A 19,354-nucleotide genomic window follows, 5' to 3' on the forward strand; every position below is an offset into this window, starting at 1 on the left:
TAGGTTAATATTCCTACTTTTAATTAGACTCTTCTAACCCTAACAATTAAATTATATTTTTTATATTAATATTACATATGTATAATAATATTACTTATATTAAAATTGTATAATATGAACATATTACATAATATAATTAAATAGGCCGGCCTGTTAGGCTTAATAGGCCTTTTGGATGGCCTACAGCCTGGCCTATTTAACTAAATAGGCTTTTCAAAAAGCCTGTGCCTGGCCTGTTTACGAAGAAAGCCTGGCCTGGCCTGGCCTGTTATAGTCCAGGTAATAGGCCCCTGGTAGGCGGCCTGGCCTGTTTCCACCCTTAGTAGGAATCCACTTACTCTAAGAGTAAATTTTTTAACTTACTTACCATCGTAACCATTAACTATAAGAATATCTAATGATATAAATCTACTAGCCGAAAAATAAAAGTTAAGGAAAAAAGACACAATTACACAAGTGACATGTCGTTTAAGGTTTGAAATGATTGTCTTCTGAAAACCTGGCGCCAAACACTGTCTTCATTGTTCTCCTTCATCCTTTTCTAATTTGAATTCGTTAAACTTCAAGTTCTAAACTTTGATGCTGAATGCAGTTTCTGAGCGTTTCTTTTCTCTCTCTCGTCGTTTCATTTCATCATCAAATCCAAATCTCATTACTTCACTCTCCCTCTCTTCCAACCACAATGAACTTCTTGATTTCTTCGATGCACTTCTTCAACGATGTCTCACTCTCCACCAAGCGCGTCAAATTCACTCCCAATTCATTGTCACCTCCGCTTATCGTTCGCCTTTCTTGGCCGCAAGATTCATAGCTGTTTATGCGCGGTTTGGTTTTATCTCTGATGCTCGGAAACTCTTTGATTCAACCTCAATTGAGGGTTTAAACAATATTCTTTTGTGGAATTCAATTCTCAGAGCCAATGTCTCAAATGGGTATTATGAAGATGGGATTCGGCTTTTTGTTAAAATGCGAAAGTTTGGATTTTTACCTGATGGGTTCACTCTTCCATTGGTAATTCGAGCTTGTGCTCATGTTGGTAACTATAGTTTATGCAGGATTGTTCATTGTCATGTTTTTCAAATGGGTTTTCGGAATCACCTTCATGTGGTGAATGAATTGGTGGGTATGTATGGGAAGCTTGATCGAATGGAGGATGCGTGTCACTTATTCGATGGAATGCCTGTGAGAAGCGTTGTGTCGTGGAATACTATGGTTTCAGGTTACGCCTTAAATTATGATTCAGATGGTGCTTATAGCATTTTTAAGCGGATGGAGATGGAAGGTTTGCATCCAAATTCAGTAACGTGGACTTCACTTTTGTCAAGCCATGCTAGGTGTGGCCTTTATGTTGAAACCCTTGAGTTGTTTAGGTTGATGAGGGAAAGGGGAATTGAAATAAGCGCTGAAGCACTAGCGGTGGTGTTATCTGTGTGTGCTGATATGGATGAAGTTGGCCGGGGAAAAGAGATCCATGGGTATGTTATTAAAGGTGGGTATGAAGATTATTTGTTTGTGAAAAATGCACTGATCGGTACTTATGGGAAGCATGAACATCTCGGGGATGCACATAAGATATTTTTTTACATGAAGACTAAGAACCTGGTAAGTTGGAATGCTTTGATATCATCATATGCTGAAGCTGGATTATGTGACGAGGCCTGTGCAGTATTTCTGGAGCTGGAGAAGTCAGGTGGTCATCGACTGGTGAGGCCTAACGTCATAAGTTGGAGTGCAGTGATTGGTGGTTTTGCTTCTAAGGGGCGTGGCGAAGAGTCCCTGACACTTTTTAGACGAATGCAGCTTGCGAAAGTAATGGCAAACTGCGTGACAATTTGCAGCATTTTATCGGTTTGTGCAGAGTTAGCTGCAATGAACCTTGGCAGGGAGCTCCATGGTTATGCTATTAGGACTCTTATGAATGACAATATTTTGGTGGGAAATGGTTTGATAAATATGTATATGAAGTGTGGGGTTTTCAAGGAAGGGCATTTAGTATTTGATAACATTAAGGGTAGAGATATAATCTCATGGAACTCATTAATTGGGGGTTATGGTATGCATGGGCTTGGTGAGAATGCCTTACGAATTTTTGACGAGATGATTAAATCTGGAATGAAGCCAGACAATATTACTTTTGTTGCTGTTCTATCTGCTTGCAGCCATGCCGGACTTGTTGCTGCAGGTCGCAACCTTTTCGATCGGATGGTTACAGAATTTAGGACTGAACCTAATGTTGAGCACTACTCATGCATGGTTGATCTCCTCGGCCGTGCTGGACTATTGCAAGAAGCAAGTGATATGGTGAGAAACATGCCAATTGAACCTAATGAGTGTGTTTGGGGAGCTGTTCTAAACTCGTGTAGAATGTACAAAGATACAGACGTTGCAGAAGAAATAGCATCACACATTCTAACACTGAAGTCGGAAATAACTGGGAGCTTCATGCTGCTGTCGAATATTTATGCGGCAAGTGGAAGATGGGAGGATTCTGCTAGGGTTAGGGTCTCAGCAAAGACAAGAGGTTTAAAGAAAATACCTGGCCAGAGTTGGATTGAGGTGAGGACGAAAGTTTACACATTCTCAGCTGGAAATGTAGTCCATTTGGGTCTGGATGAAGTTTATGTGATCCTTGAAGGGTTAGCACTTCAAATGGCAAGTGAAAATTATGAAGTCAATAGTTGCTTTAGTCAGCAATACATTGAGGAAAAATCAGAGATTTTGCTTGTTGCAAACTAAGGCTAGATCCTATGTTGTCCTCTTATTTTCTTCACCAAACACTGTTGGAAAGATTTGAATCCAACTTCTGAGAGCTATTAGAAAAATATTGTATACTAGATTTTGTTACTAGGGATGCAGAGTTAACTAAATTAGAAGAAAGGAATATAAATGTAAACATTAAACAATAAATTTATGAGAAGGAATAAAAATATAATTGAGTTTTTCTATGTTATCCTATAATTTCATCTTAGGAATTCTCCTATTAGCAAAGAAATTGATAGCTTTAGCTTTCATCTACAAATTCTTAGTCAAATTCATCTATCTATTATTGCTCTAATTATTCTTCATACATAAAGCGGTTGCATTCATATGAAACTAAATGAATCCAATATTGAAAGCTAAGCAACATCAATATGAATGGCACTGTCACAACATAAGAGTATTGTTCTCTTATAAAAGAAGAAATTCCAAACTTCATTTGATATATATGGATTGATGAAAGGGACATCACACTTACATAGTTCTATTATTTAGCCTTTGTATCGAGCTTGACATAATGAATACTATGTATTGGGTTTCTTATAAAAAAATCTTATAATAATAATGTAAAAGTGACAAACCATATAGAACCACACGAGATAACCACTATCGCGAAACAAGTGCATTTATATACATGTAACAATTTCACAGCCCATTTACATGGTCCAAGTGACTAACTGAACCGGGCTTATGCTAGTGATCCACCCTTTTTTGATAAACTATTTTCTGTTATTCTTTAACCATTGTCACAAAATAAACAACTCTAACAACAATGTCTTCTTATATACTTATGCAATTGATCATGTTTCAACTCTTCAATAATGATGTAATGAGCTGTGTTTTTGGAATGATATCTCTACATTTATATACATAAAATCTATGTGATTGAACAATTGTCATAGGTCATGCCTTTCTTTCCACTTATGGAAAGATTTGTCTAAGAGTAAAAAGAGGGAGAATGGGGTCAGGTTGGGTGGACCCAATATGTGTTCATTGTTGTCTGGTTTGGGTTAAGTATTCAAACCCTCTTTTCATAATTGGATTGAGCTTGACCAAGATCTATGCTTTTGAGTTTTGACATCCCTATAAGCATGCATTTTATATCTCATACTAGAGTTTCATTGGTAAACAAGAGAGAAAAAAGTGGCATGTAAATATCCCTATAGCACTAGTGGCACCACACAAGCATAAATAACTAGCATACTACTTTAATTCATTTGAGTTAATATCTACAGTGAATAAACTTATAGGCAAAGAATCTAAACAACCGCATAAAGTTCCCACAAAATTAGTTAGTGCCAAGAGATACATGCATGGTACATTAGAAACAATATTTAATATTCTAACAAATATTAAGTTATGAACTATTACTTTGGTATGGTATTTTGCTCTGATCCCCACCTTTTTGGACAGCTTCCCTAGCAGCAACTCTCAGTAAATGTCACTCACCGGAATCGAGTACTGATCTTTGGTCTTGTACGATACCTAGAAATTTAGCTTTGTCCAACTACTTACTAGTTACTTTGGTTTAATTTAACCTGTCTTACTGGATGCTGTTATGTTTTACAGCTAAAACTAGGCAAGCTTAAGCTAATTGCACTCTTGAAAATCTAAGAATTTTCTAATTTAACTGTGTAAGTGCTACTATACATAGGTACTTTTTATGTGAGCAATGTAACATACTTGTGTCCAAAGTAAATGCCCTATTGAAATCTAAGAAAATGGATAGGCTAGTAATTGTAATACCTATGATCTATATATTGAAAGTTATTGAAAAAAGATATAAACTCATGGATCAATAGCTTAATTTAAATGAATCTAGGAATAAGCACACAATAAGGCCTTTGAATTCAAATGCACACCATATTCATACAAATTCATTTTGTTTTAAAGTTTCAAGATAAAATGAAAACAAAAAAGGGTGAGAATAATATCCTAATATAGCTATACAGCATTTTTGTGATTCACATGCATGGTTTGACAGCCATATAGAAATCACCGCTGGCTTAAGATACTTCCATTCCTTTTCCTACAATCCTCACAAGATAACCGCTTAAACTCACCTACACTCTTTTTTTCTTCAATTAATTTCTTCCATTCCTTTTCAGTAGATAAAGTTATTGCTTAGTAACCGAGTTTATATCCCAGAAACAATTTCTTGTTCACATGATAAGATTGTGTGCATTTACCTTCTCTAAACCTTACCACGTATTTAGACATTAGACCGTTTTTATTATTTACTCCATTCGGAAAAAACATAGTGGCGACTCCAAACTATCGTGTGTTGGACCATGCATCTTTCTTTTTCTTAAACAACAAGCAACAACCCATTTCAAATTTTCAACCTCACACTCTATATCTCTATTCTCTACACTTCCTGAAGCATCTTTCATGGCAACCAAACATGAAGAAGAATTAGCCAAAAGGGTGCAATACCCACTTGACTCTTCCTCCTACAAAATCCTTGATGAGATTGGTGCTGGTGTAAGTGCCATTGTTTACAAAGCAATCTGTGTGCCCATGAACTCATTAGTAGCCATAAAATCCATAGACCTTGATCGTTCACGCCCTGACTGTGATGATGTTCGACGTGAAGCCAAGACTTTGTCACTTCTTTATCACCATAATATTCTCAATGCTCATTGTTGTTTCACTGTGGATCAACGTTTGTGGGTAGTGATGCCATTTATGGCTGGTGGGTCATTGCAATCTATCATTTCTCATTCTTTCTCTGATGGCTTAACTGAACCATGCATAGCTGTGGTTCTCAAAGAGACTCTTAATGCTCTTTCTTATCTTCATGGTCAAGGTCATCTTCACAGAGATATAAAAGCTGGTAATGTAAAAGTTGCATGCTTATTCATTAATTCACCTTAACATTAAGAATCATTCCTTATTATATGTAAAGTCATGCATTATTTAGGAATCAGACTCCTCTCGAGTGCCGAAGAGGAGAGTTATATGAAAAAACAAAGAAAACACAGTAAAATGATACTTGTATCCTTTTTAGTTATAGTAAGATTACCCTTTTACCCTTAAAATTGAAAGAAAGAACAAAACTTCCCTGCTTGAGATATAGCAATAGGCATGAAGTAGTCATTTGCCTCCACTAAAGTTGAGATTTTTTTACTACATGTAATAGTCATTTTCATATCTATATGTTTTATACTTGTATGTATTTTTGCTCCCATTTTCATTTTTGTACTTGTATGGTTATGTAGTGTTTATGACAATTGTCGATAATTGTTGGAAAATATAGTCGATCTAGCCGCAAAAACAATCATATGTAGTTGTGAAGATAACGAAAACCATAACATTATGACCTCGATTACAGTTGTAGATTCATGCCGGTTTTAACACCTTTCCTAGAAGTCTCATAGCTCTAGTATAAATAGGGGATTCTACTCTTGTATCAAATATGCCAAGTAATAGAAATCTTTATTTTTCAACAGGTAACATACTTGTTGATTCAAATGGTTCAGTGAAGCTTGCAGATTTTGGTGTTTCTGCATCCATTTACGAGTACCCGAATTCGTCATCATCAACTGCAGCACCATGTTTGTCATCCTCTTCATCTCTTAGGCTAACTGATGTTGCTGGCACACCATATTGGATGGCTCCAGAGGTGATTCATTCTCACATAGGCTACAGTTTCAAGGCTGATATATGGTCTTTTGGTATAACAGCTTTAGAGTTAGCACATGGAAGACCTCCACTCTCTCATCTTCCACCTTCTAAGTCTATGATACTTAAGATCACAAAGCGGTTTCGGTTTTCGGATCTCGACAAATATAGGAAAGGTCATGGTGGCAATAAGTTCTCAAAGGCCTTTAAGGATATGGTAGCTTCTTGCCTCCATCAAGACCCATCAAAGAGACCTACAGCTGAGAAATTGCTCAAACATCCCTTCTTCAAGTACTGCAAGGGATCAGAGTTTTTAGTGAAGAATGTGCTGCAAGGATTGCCTAGTGTTGAGAAAAGGTATTGTTACAATATGATTTGTTTTAGACACAATTTAGATGGCATAAGTGTAATAAGTTCAACCAAATTCAACAACTTTTAGTTTATACTTTTAAAACAGAAAGTTATTGCATCTGGTTGTACAAATAGAATTTGGTTGTAGTTATGCTTAGTATTAATGATTCTGTTTGTAAATATTTCCTTATCCTACAAATAGGATTACCCTTATGTACATTTGAATCATGATATATTTGGTCTAAATTCAATTTCTTTCAGGTATAAAGAAAGCAAGACTCAGCCTACAACGGCGAACGATGATGATGACGAAGATGAAGGTGACCTGATGAAGGAACAATATGTGAAACAGAGAAGGATCAGTGGTTGGAACTTCAATGAAGATGGATTGGAACTTGACCCTGTATTCCCAAGTGATCATCAGTCCAGGGAGAATGTTACAATAGTTAAAGAAGTTCGGTTCGAGGGCGAAACTGTTATCCAAGACATGCAGCATGGTGAGTTAGAAGAGAATGTTGATACTTCATCAAACATGAGCAAACAAAACACAAATGCTACTTCTAATGTGACTATAGTTGAGAACTTAATGGTGAGTTCTATTCATGGATCATCAAGGGTAGTAGAATCAATTGGTAGTGATCAAGGTGGAGGAATCTTGAACAACAAGGAAGCTATGTTGACAACACTAAATGTGTTAAAAGGGAGTTTGGAACAAGAACTAGGACAAGTTAAGGTTATGATGAATCTCTTACAAGGAGAGGAGATTCAAGTTGTTGATAACCAAGAGCATATGATACAAGAGATTTCTAAGCTGAGGATTGAATTGGAAAATGAAAGGAAGAAGAATTCAGAGTTGGTGTTGCAGGTTGAAATATTCAAGCTTCATTCTTCTGCTGGTGTTAATTAATAATTCTGAAATCTGATTGAAGGTCTCAAACAGTTATAATGTCTAAACAACTTCTTCACTAAACAGCTAAATGTGAATATGTGCTTCTAATAACAAAAGGATGCAAGAATAATATACAGTTTTTAATGTGCACATTTAAGTCTAAATCCTTGATAATTAAGTGTATTGTAACTTTTTGTAACTTTATTATCTAGGAACAAAATGATGTAAGAATAATGTATAAAAGTACAATATCATTAATTTAGCTATGTAGTATCTTTGTTTAATAAACATTTGGTAGCATCACTTTGGATGGTGTGTGAAATAATATGTCTACTCCTTTTGATAGTGGTAGAGGGTTTACCTATAAATATATAGATATATGAAATAATATGGAGTTACTCACATGAGAACAATGTGGTATGGTAAGAAATGAGAACACTTAATATATATTATTGAATCTTGATTGAACGGTTAAGATTAAAAGAAACATGCATATGACTATCATTTGACCAATAATTGACTTTTAATTTTAACTATCTATGATTAATTGTCAGACCCAGATTTATTGTTCTCACAATTTTTATATGAGTATTGTTCTTATACAGGTAATATCTTATAATTATAAATTTTTACACTCATCAAGAAATGTAAACTAAACCACCATTAGTATGACAATAGTGCTAGCCTATGATAGGCTTAGGAAGTGGGTGTGGTCTAATGAAGGGAATCTAAAAATCATATATATCAATCCTATAATCCACAAAGAATATTCCATATAATATATTGTTATTTTCATGTATGATCACCTATATAAAACTATGATTTCTACTTCCAATACCAATGGGATAGAGTTGGTATTAGAATACTCAAAGACATACATCAACAAAACAAAAAGGAGTGGAACATATAACTATCTATTAGGTTTAGCGTATCACAACAGATTCATTGTACTACAAATTTTGCTATAATATATAACCTATGATTATAAGAGTTCTCGAATTTCAGATCATAACTATTGCTACTTTGTGGGATGGAAGTTTCTCTAATCAGTTTGAGAATGGTTGTGAAGCCGTGACCATTAATTATGTTTTGGCCTAAACCATGCATTTGATGGAGAACAAGAATAGCACTATTTGACAAAAGTGATGGAAAAAAATCCAATAACATTATAATTTGTAGTCCACAAAGAGAAAGAATAAAAGCAAATTGCAGCAACTTTGTTTTAAAATTTGAATGACAATATTCTAATTCTAATATGTAATATCTTCTAATAAAATGACCAAAACCTTAAAGCTAAATTGCAGCAACTTTGTTTTACCCTTTGTCTAATTATACCGAGTAAACATTGGAGCACTAATTATGTAGTCTTCAATTCAGACTCCACATTTATAGCTGAGGACCTAAAATGCAATGAATTAGGAAATATTATATTTAAATATATGATCAATCACAACCACCATAATATCAATGGTTTGACTCATGGGAAGAACGAATATAATACCAATGTTCGACTATTGGGAGCACTTTTAAAATTTTGGTGTGTTTTCGAAAAAATAAAAATTTAAACTAATACCTAAAAATTATTAACTTGGGTCTATAGTATTATAATTCTTGTCAAGAATAGAGTGTAATATATATACATAGTTAGTGCATCATTATAACTTTTTTCGAAGAGTCAATGATAATTGAAAAAATGAATGAGGATGATACACTGACATTATAAAAAATTGTGACACTACTAGTATACATCCTTTTCTTTATAAAAAATGCTAAAACACACCAAAATTAGTTAACAAGGTTGAAGTCAACAATGATGAATGTGCTAGTTAGAGATGTTAAAGGATTTCTAAGTACAAACCTGAGTTTGAGTTTTGTACATCACAGGCGTTAACATTCTCTACCGCTATTCCATCCTTGATAGCATTTTCTCGGGACAACAATTTCAATTGTTCTTGAAAATGAATATCACTTTCGTGAAAAGGAATAACATCATCATTCACATTGATGATGTTATCAGCTATATATGGATCATATTGAACACTTTCTGTTATAGGTTGATATTGTGCTCTAAAGAACACAAGATGTTGAAGAACAATCCGTAATTCCGCCTCATACCGAGCAATCTGGGAACAGATACGATGTATACATCCAACACAACCACCAACTGGATCATTAGCGCGCATGTTCGATTCATAAATAATCGTGCTCATGGCTATGTCTCTTTGAACCGCATCAAGAGGTTTGATCAAGTTGTTTATTTTACCAACACCAAACAATTTATGAGCATTCAAGAATTGTTTTTGGCGATCATGAGGAAAGTATGGTGCAAAAATGCAGTTAGAAGGGCACTTTCTTCGTTGGTATTTACAAGCTGCACAAGCTTGTGATTTTTTGGTGTTGTTATAGTGAGATTTCATGTGTCCATGTAGGTTTAGCGTGTGCAAAGTTTTTATCTTGTTATTATCATATTATATAAGAGATTAGAGATGAATCTTATAGAATTTAGTTCTATTATTTAGGAGTTTTGAATGAAATAAAATTTTCAAAATAAATGGTTTATGGGAATTTTTTAATTAGAGTTTAAAATCTGCACACTTTCAGTATAAAGTTTTTTATATTGTCAATACATCATACACCAATTAATTTGTATAACTTTAATTTAAGAGTCAATAATACTTAACATATAAATGACAATGATTTATTTATAACATAAAAAACACTTACATTATTAGTATATACATATTAAATCATTCCTGTAATGTAAATCAATATAATTGTTGAATGAGCGGTCATATTAATTAATAATGAAACAAACTCTTCTAGATGATTATTATCTCTTTCCTTCTAACTAATTCACTTCCAACAAATTTATCACTAAGCAGTAATTTTAAAATTTAAAATATGAAAATATAAATTAAATAAAAACAATGATGACTAAACGTTATGAGAGCTTTGATCATGTCGCATGAATGGAATAAGCTAAGTTGGGAGAAGATGTATCACTTTGGTAATCTTTAGTTGAGTGCATAATTAATTAAAGTTTTAAATCTTATGTGCTTTAATATTTGTTATTTTAAATATTAGATGTTTATCACCATAGATAAATAATTATTACTTTTGAATTAATACCTTAAATATAACAATTTGCATAAGATGTTCTAGCAATTAATTAGAAATGTACAAAAAAATTAATTAGAAATTTGAAAATGAAAATAATTAAATGAAAAAAATAATGATATTTTTGTAAATCATTATCTTGATCCTCTAAAAACATAAATGCATTACTTTGAGCAGGAAATCTCTCATCAAACAAGTTCTTATTTAAAATGTCATTAACAAATGTGTTAGTCTAGTGTTGTAAAATCTCATATCAAAATGTCAAATGTTCGATTTATGTGGACAACACTTGTTAGACGGAATAGTCACGTACCCAAAAATGAATTACTTCCTTACTCGTGGGGTGAATTAGGTCCTTACCATAGGGTGGTACGCTAAGGGTAAGGAATAATTCCTTCGGGTGCTTGACTGCCCCTCACAATAATTGAACCTTTAACTTTTGTAGCTAACACAACACACATCAACTGAACCCAGAGTTCTCTTCAAATTTCATTGATGTTTCATATATTCTTATATTGGTTTTTAAACATAACAATGATCATGATCATGGACTCTAAACCTCTCTAATATGCTTTTCACATTATATTTAAAGCTGATGAACGTTCATACCACTAGAGCCACATGTGAAGTCTGGTTCATCAATTGTGTGTACCACAAGTTCAGGGTCTGCAGATTCTAACTCAAATATAACCTGCACATTAGTTGAAAATGAGTGCAATCACTATAGCACCATGAATCAAGTTGTGATTGATGCGAATATAATTCTCTGAGAAAATACAACTAAGCTACTATATGATAACACTATATGGATGTGTTTAGACAAAAAGTTAGAATAATGAAGGGTGCAGAATTAGAACCAATGAAAACAAAAGCTAGCTGAATTTAAATGATATAATAAAAGGTGGCCAATGCATGAGGCTCCCACTTAGTGGGGTGTGAGGAGGATAGATGTAAGCAACCTTGCTGTCGCAAATGGGGAGACTGTATCTAGGATTTGAACCCGAGACCTCACGGTCGCTAAGCAACAGCCTTACCGTCGTGTCAAATTGGTCCCCAAAGAAAAATGTCACCAATTAAGTGCCTGGAATTTAAAAAATGCCACCAAATTAGTGACGACATTTTAAAAGTTCTAGGTCTTATTTGGTGACACTTTTCTTTAAAGGGCCAAACTAGTGACACTTCTATCTTAGGAGAACCAATTTAATGCATTACACTGTAAACAACAATAAATGCTTAAGACAGATAATAACTACTTTTAAGTCATACCAAAAAGTTATCTCCTTGCTTAAGTATTGGAGCAGGAACATAGAGATTGCACTGTGGTCCTCTCAACTGATAAAGAACAACAAATCAATACTTAAAAGGAAAGGAATTATATATAGTGAACTAACTATTAAGGTCATTCAACATAATCATAAATATAATTCACTTGAGGCGCAAGGGTCGATTTTACCGGCCAATATCTTCCTATGTTAAATTCATTAACAAATGCAATGCCTTTGCCCCAATTCTTGAATGATATATATGTATCCTTGATCTGACTTGGTTTATCAATTGTGAAACGGCCGGAATAAAATGCAGGTTCTTTTGATGTCTTATTTTCTGCAAAAAAAGAAGCACCTTGGTCAGATAATTCACATCATCATCATCTTATAACTGCATGGAGTGATAATTGAGCAAAGTAGGAGATACAAAAGAGCAGTGATACAATAAAGAATCATGTTTTTATTATCATATGTATTGCAGTACATACCAAACTGATGAATCAAATTTTTTCGGAAAGATAATTTTTTGTTGAATGCAGAATATGTAGCCTGCATAATGGGATTGTATGTTGGCACTGCATTCAGGTTGTGTAAATTAATAGGGAACATTTTCCACCAATTTAGTGGTTCCCCATCTAGATAAACAGATGACAGAATTCCCTGAAAAGTTGTGACGAAGATCAGTAAATTATGATCAAAAGTTTAAGAGTCGCATCATTTTCGGATGAACTTTACCTTCCTATCAAACATGAAATGCCCATAATTTATATGACCCATATTTTCAACCTGTAAAAGGGGAGGAAGAAATCATTTCTAATTCCGTTTATAAAAATATATAAATAAAAACAGAAACCATTTCCAAATCCTATTATATATTGTAGAAAGTTCTTCAAAAGTTTTTCAAGACCAAAATATTGTTATCATCATAAGGCAGTTATATACCAGGATAAATAAGTTGATGTTAGAATGACATTTAGCTTCAGGAAGGTTAAGTTTGTCATTTGACCATCTTTCAATCGTACCGATATAAGTTGGCCCGGCGCCACTTTCTCCATTAGGGCATGATACAAATACTTGACCTCTGTCATGCAGCTGCACATTCATAATTCATGATGTTTTGATAAACAATATTCTTGTAGATATATGAGAGATTATGTGAACTTTCAAACTATTGAGGCAACAGAAATGAGATGCATCTGAAGAAAATATCTACAAAACATGAGTTAATGAAAGAATTCAAATAGCACCTTTGGTATGAACAAAGTGCTTCCACTACTCTTTGCTTTGTATTCAGTGACATATAATAGGAACCCAAACAACTGAACACGAAGACATTAAGTTTCCTTCAATAATATACCGTTTATGAAATCATGCAACATTATGAACAGCCATCACATACCTGGCCCAAATGCTCCATTGACATTGGTTTTTCAGATTCAAACACATTTTTGGAACTGGTGAAATCAAACATATCAAAGACGGAAGCTTTTCTCTGTAAGTGAATTGGTCCGTAACGTGTCTTTTCAGTATTAGAGGGAACGGGCGGAGGAGGTGCTGAGCCATATTGTGCTATAACCTTCCGTATAGCTGAAACATATAAACAAACACAGATTTAAAATCTTGCTTGGATGATCATAATTAAAATTACGTAATTTAACAAATAAAGAATCAGAAAGGGAAAGAATATTTGGTCAGGTAGAAACTCGAAAGGTCAATGATAAGAATCCACTAGGCCCTAAATGTAAAAATGGAGACTAGTACACACCTTCTAGAATGTATAGGATTCACTAGGGGAAATTAAGATCAATTTCTTAGAATAAGGCATGCACATGAGTGGAATCCCCTCAGCCGGAGAGAACTATGAAATAGTAGCACAGCTAATGTCATTTAGACTTAATTCCTATTTCATCCGATTACTTTTGCTATGGTGCATGGAAACATGGTTTGCTTTAGCAATTTGAAAATACAAACAAAAGTAGCATATCAAAACTGTAAACATCAACAAATTCAAAAGTACAGTATTGAAAGCTTGGAAATGAGATAAAAACACAAAAACCATACCATTGAACTTCACATTGTCAACATCACCAGCTTCCGTAATTGGTGCATCCTGGATAAGAGATAGTCAGTTCAGTTTGCTAATATGCATAGCCGATGCACTACGAATGTAAGATGCTCAAAAGATTCCTAACATAATCATATGAAGTTAGGTCAGCGTGGTAGTCATCCTCGTCTGCACCGGTATTTGCACCACTGTAAAAACCAAAGTTCGTCCCACCATGCGCCATCTGAAAATTAGATAACCCAAACCAAAAGGATTATTCACAAAGCATTTTTCAAACAGTTCAAAGGGGAAAATTGAGACATACATAGAGGACTGCAGAACCATTTTTCTTCAAAATTTCCTCAAGAGCAGCTGCTACAGAATCAGCATCAGTCTTGGCATTTTTCTCTCCCCAGTGTGTAAGCCACCCAGTGTAAAACTCTCTATATGACAAGCACTTTCAGCATTTGATAAACAAAAATAATAGTCCATAAGAATACACTACTTACGCTGACAATGGTGGCGATTTTCCTGGGGCATTGAACTCCTTTTGTAACTTAAATATAGGCCAAGGGTCATCACCAGTAGTGAAGTCAACAGCTAGAAAAATAGAATATGTGGTAGGTATTAGATCAGATATGGCCAATGAAAAGAGTTTGATATATAGTGATGCAAATAGCATATAATAACAATAAAATAGGATTCAAAATATAATTATGGTCTAATCTAGTCCAGAACAACAACGGCATGTTGAAGCACCAATACTTCAAAATGAAGAATCCTTACTGTAACCTATCCAATAAAGTCTCGCGTATGATACTCCTAAACACGCCATCCTGCTAATTTTTTAATTTATTATGGGAGATTATTATATTTTGTTTTATGAATTAATTTGCTACATGTTTGTCTTGATTTCAGTTTCATAGTCTGTTTATGTTATACCAAAATACACGTCAGCCAAGAATAAGGATAAAAAAATACAGCCGGAGTCCATATCTATGATATCATAATATACATGGTGCACATACTAATAATAGATAATTACAATTTTATTGCAAAAAAATATGAATTTATATCAACTGTATTGCATGACATATTTTTTTAGTATTTTCCTTACTCCCATCCCGGGTCCTTACGAGGAGGAGGAGGATAAAGTTGAGAAGATAAATGTTAGTAAAACCTTGTAAGTAACATTTTTAACATTGGAATTTCACCTGAAAAGACAGCATCCCCACGAATAGTTCCTTTCTCGAGATTTTCCCTAGCCCCTCCATCTGTAGTGTATCTGATAAGAATATACAAAAAGAGGATCTTCTTCAGGCTAACCTAGATGTTGCACTTTTCCATTATCCGTTTAAACTTAGGTGTATACTATTACATTAAAAGTAGAAGTTCAAGAAATTGGAAATCAACTTCATATTTTAGTTTCTGACCAATCCCTCCTTCAAACATTTCAATTCCTTAATCTGGACAACAGAAATCAATAGTTCTAAAAGAATAACATCGACATCATGTTACAATGGGACACTTCAGTTTAAGTTGTTGAAGAGATAAAGCAGTCTTAAAGACATAAACCTCTTACAATATAACTTCATTCCCAAGATGATGTCTAGCACAGGAGACCAGAGAATGGAGATATGCTTGGTCATCTCCATACGAACCGAATTCGTTTTCAATCTGTGGCAAACAATGTCATATAAGTCAATCTAACTTTTCTTTCATAAAATAAGCTGTTAAAGTTTTAAAGACAAGAAATTCATAAATCTTTGAACATGGAAAGGGATGTTAGAATATCAGGGCTCTTATATATGTAGATTGAGCTACTTATTTATTCTCATATTCAGGGATTTTATTTTTACAGTTCGGGTTTTGAGGACTTATGATGTTAGTGGTCTAATTAAGATGGGATAGTACTAGTCTAGTCATACAAATCACATTAGTGACTTGCCTTAGATTATCACTATAAGGTGGTTTGTCTCTAATACATATAATATCAAGCCCATATATATTCTTCAGAATATCTTATCTCACTTTCCATCAACTCCTTACAATTTCAACATGGAAACTCTTCATTTTCTAACCGAAATACAGACTCTGCATCGGAAATCAGAACATACTTTGAAATAGTTTATGTTTAGCAAATATCCTGTATAATAATGTAAATCGGGTAAATACAATAAAAAAAGTTCTACCGAAAAATTGCATACCTGAACCATTATTATAGGGCCTCCATTGTGATATAGGAGAGGAACTAATTTTGGAAGAAGGTTACTCCACCATCTTTCAACCTTAAATGTCAAACTACAATAAGTCAAAACTTCAACACAGTAAGACAGACTGAAAAAGGACATACAACAAAAGCTTACAAGCATATAGATGTTTTAATGAAAATAAATTTGTTTAGATATGCACTCTAGAATTGTTTAAAAATGTAACCACTTCAATAATCATAAAAGTTTGTTTAATCTATTCCATGTAATTATAAGACATTTTTAAAATGAAGCAATAAATTTCCATTTTAGAGCATAACTAATAGATGTTTAATTAAGAAAATTTTGTGACTGTAAAAAACATTATAAAGAGATATAAATCTAGAATAAAAAACATAAAAATACAATTCTGCGTACAAGATCGCGAATATGAACAAGTTAGTTGCTAGGTAAATCAATCTTATCATAAAAGAAAATAATGAAAGCATACCGCTTGAAGATAAGTAGGATCAGATGATCTTAGTCTGGGGGATTGGTTCATGGAAAATAACCACGCTGGGAAACCGCCCAAATCCCACTCTGAAATATATCAACAGTAACTGCCGTAATTTTTATCATCTTCAACAAAATATCAAAAGCACGAAAATGTAAAATTTAAGCGGGATAACTTTATAAGGCTTCTATAACTACGCTTTCTTGCTATTAAAAAAGGTACAAATTTGAGACAGGACAAACCAAAACCTAAATTATCCACTATTACAGCAGACTTGAAGATCAGAAAACTATGTTTAGTGAGCTATAAAATCTCGAAGATCGCTGGTAAAATAAGTGACCAGAAGTTTTAGCTAACCTGCACATATGTATGGTCCAGCTCGAAGCATCACAACGAGGTCAAGTTTGTGACAAAGTTTGAGGAATGATTCAATGTCTGCAAAACCCTCAAAAACAAGGTTTCCGGGAATTGGTTCATGTAGATTCCAAGGAACATATGTTTGAATCGTATTCAATCCCAAAGCCTTGGCTTTTAACAGTCTATCTTCCCAGTACTGCAAAGTAGCAAACAAATGATACCACCATACAAAAGCATTTGACTTTAACAATATACTCTGCTTTTGATGTCACAAAGAATAATGGGGCAAAATTCATTTATCCAACTTGTGTTATCCTCATAAGGAAGATTAAGAAAGATGGTGATAGCTCACTCCACTTTCATATTCTGCTTCCTAACACTACAGTTTAACACTAAAATTATTTATTATATATGATATGAGACCAGAGAAAGAATTTGATTTTGAGATAGTTTTTTCTAAAAAGAAATATTCTTGTCCAATAAAGTCTTATTTTATTGCATGTATTTTTCATTTCTTATCAGTGACACAAAATGGTGAACGTAGCACATAAGTTGTAAATCATATGCAAATCTCCATTGCCAATGACTTTTAAGTATAACCTTGTTCTGTCCCCTTTAAGAAGAATATGATATGCAAGGATCTGACTTAAACATAGTTGTCGAAGATGACTATGATGCTCCTGATCACTACAAGTTTCCACCAATCCTCATCAAGGCTCGATGCCGGGGGAAAAACTGTCAAAGTACAGTACACTTGTTCCCTCTTCCCATTGATTTTCAAATTAACCAATTTGCATCGCCTACTTCTAAATTTTCACTTTTCCCCACCTCATTATATGCTGCTAGTGGTTCATCAATGGATTATATATGGTCCACTTTAGCATTTTACTTGCATACCGTTACTTCAAAACATATTGGGTATTGGTTAATGTGTGCATAAAATACCAAGATAAAAGAACCAAAACTTGTTTTCAGTATTGTCTTAGATTGTAAAGCGGTTATAATGTACATTGCACAAAGTGTACAAAATTATCATCCTCTCCCTAAACTAAGAGATGTCAGCTAGATGCATACCTCTGGATGCACTCGAAAATAATGCAAGTCACCACCAATTATCCGAAAAGGTTGACCATCTTTCCAGAACATATCGCTGGCAATCTCAAACTTTCTGTTAACCTGATAAAAACAATCACACAGGGGAGTTAAGATGGAAAGTGGATAACAGTGACCAACTATAGATCAAGTTATCTCAAAATTGAAGACTGTGTTTATACGAAAACACATCTTATAAACAAGCTGATAGTTAACCTCATTCAACATGGATAACAACTTGAAAAATTACAGTCACTCTATGCTGAATTTTCCTGCCAATTTGGCAGTTGAAAACTACAAATAGTTCATTATTTCCTAATCATGTAATGAGATAAAAAAAATTACAGGAAAAGGAACAAAAGAAAAGAGTGCAAACAACTTATACACTTCCATAGTTTCATTCCAAAAAATTGGTTATCTTTCATAGCTTGAACCTGTAACAATTGTGTATCCGGAAGAAAACCTCAAAGGGGCGTTTGGAAAAGCTTATAGGTAGAGTTCATTTGGGTTTTTGAGATCCACTTACTACAATAAACTCATAAAAACAGCTTATTATTTGGGTTTATGAGAACAAACTTATGAAATTAGCTTATGAACTTCTTATAAGCTCTTTTTAATTTATTTCAATAAGTTTACCAGATAAGCATATGAAAATAAGCTCTTTTTAGCTTATTCCAAAAAACTTATTGAATAAGCACTTAATTGAGCCGTTTACCAAACATACCCAAAATGATCGAAAATTTTGATTTTTCTTCAATTGTGATATTGCTTTGATTCCATTAGTTCATGCAAATTCCCATTGGTAAAATACATAAACAAGTAATTGGCATACCCAGAAAGTAAATTTCCAAAATGGATGAAACAAATGAGTAAAGGAACTTACTTTATGGTGATGAGAATGATGGGCATTGTGAGAGGTGATAGAAGGAATAGAAGTTGAAACAGAAGCAGAGCCACAAAACACAGTGAAATAGATGAAAATGAAGAAAAGGGTAGCTTTGAAGATTGGATTTTTCGCCATTGGAAGCTGAAGCTACAGTGTTATTGACCTTCTTCTTTACACATATATCATGTGAAGACCCCATCAAAAGTTACTTTAAATATGTTTTCTATTATAAGGAAAATTCAATTACACGATTCTCCATACAAATTCAT

At 33.8% G+C, this 19,354-nt stretch overlaps 4 protein-coding genes across 6 annotated transcripts; 2 read left to right on the plus strand and 2 right to left on the minus strand.

The window, feature by feature from the left end:
* Positions 442-2,950, plus strand: LOC109351262 (putative pentatricopeptide repeat-containing protein At1g17630). The gene has a single exon (XM_019592678.1). The coding sequence runs from the start codon at positions 580-582 to the stop codon at positions 2,734-2,736; it is 2,157 nt and encodes a 718-aa protein (XP_019448223.1). The 5' UTR covers positions 442-579; the 3' UTR covers positions 2,737-2,950.
* LOC109351265 (serine/threonine-protein kinase BLUS1) lies at positions 5,052-7,883 on the plus strand. Its single transcript, XM_019592682.1, has 3 exons — positions 5,052-5,593; positions 6,210-6,738; positions 6,994-7,883. Exons 1-3 carry the CDS (start codon positions 5,149-5,151, stop codon positions 7,637-7,639), a joined length of 1,620 nt encoding a protein of 539 aa, XP_019448227.1. The 5' UTR covers positions 5,052-5,148; the 3' UTR covers positions 7,640-7,883.
* Positions 9,457-10,038, minus strand: LOC109350618 (LOB domain-containing protein 22-like). The gene has a single exon (XM_019591843.1). The coding sequence runs from the start codon at positions 10,036-10,038 to the stop codon at positions 9,457-9,459; it is 582 nt and encodes a 193-aa protein (XP_019447388.1).
* On the minus strand, positions 11,201-19,289 carry LOC109351263 (beta-galactosidase 17). Of its 3 annotated transcripts, XM_019592680.1 has the most exons (20): positions 19,169-19,286; positions 19,083-19,135; positions 18,182-18,283; positions 17,108-17,303; positions 16,748-16,836; positions 16,255-16,335; positions 15,630-15,724; positions 15,262-15,332; positions 14,557-14,647; positions 14,373-14,490; positions 14,196-14,291; positions 14,065-14,113; positions 13,403-13,590; positions 13,251-13,322; positions 12,946-13,095; positions 12,739-12,789; positions 12,492-12,663; positions 12,192-12,340; positions 12,005-12,070; positions 11,201-11,429 (listed from the first exon to the last, which is right to left on the minus strand). In XM_019592680.1, the coding sequence occupies exons 1-20, from the start codon at positions 19,218-19,220 to the stop codon at positions 11,325-11,327; spliced, it is 2,046 nt and encodes a 681-aa protein (XP_019448225.1). In that variant the 5' UTR covers positions 19,221-19,286; the 3' UTR covers positions 11,201-11,324. The 3 variants fall into 3 exon arrangements, 2 of the variants coding, with proteins under 2 accessions (XP_019448225.1, XP_019448224.1); XM_019592679.1 differs by having other exon boundaries at positions 19,083-19,287; XR_002108202.1 differs by lacking the exon at positions 12,492-12,663 and having other exon boundaries at positions 19,083-19,289.

This window comes from Lupinus angustifolius, chromosome LG06, assembly GCF_001865875.1.
Source record: "Lupinus angustifolius cultivar Tanjil chromosome LG06, LupAngTanjil_v1.0, whole genome shotgun sequence".
In the NCBI taxonomy this organism is placed as follows: Eukaryota; Viridiplantae; Streptophyta; class Magnoliopsida; order Fabales; family Fabaceae; genus Lupinus; species Lupinus angustifolius.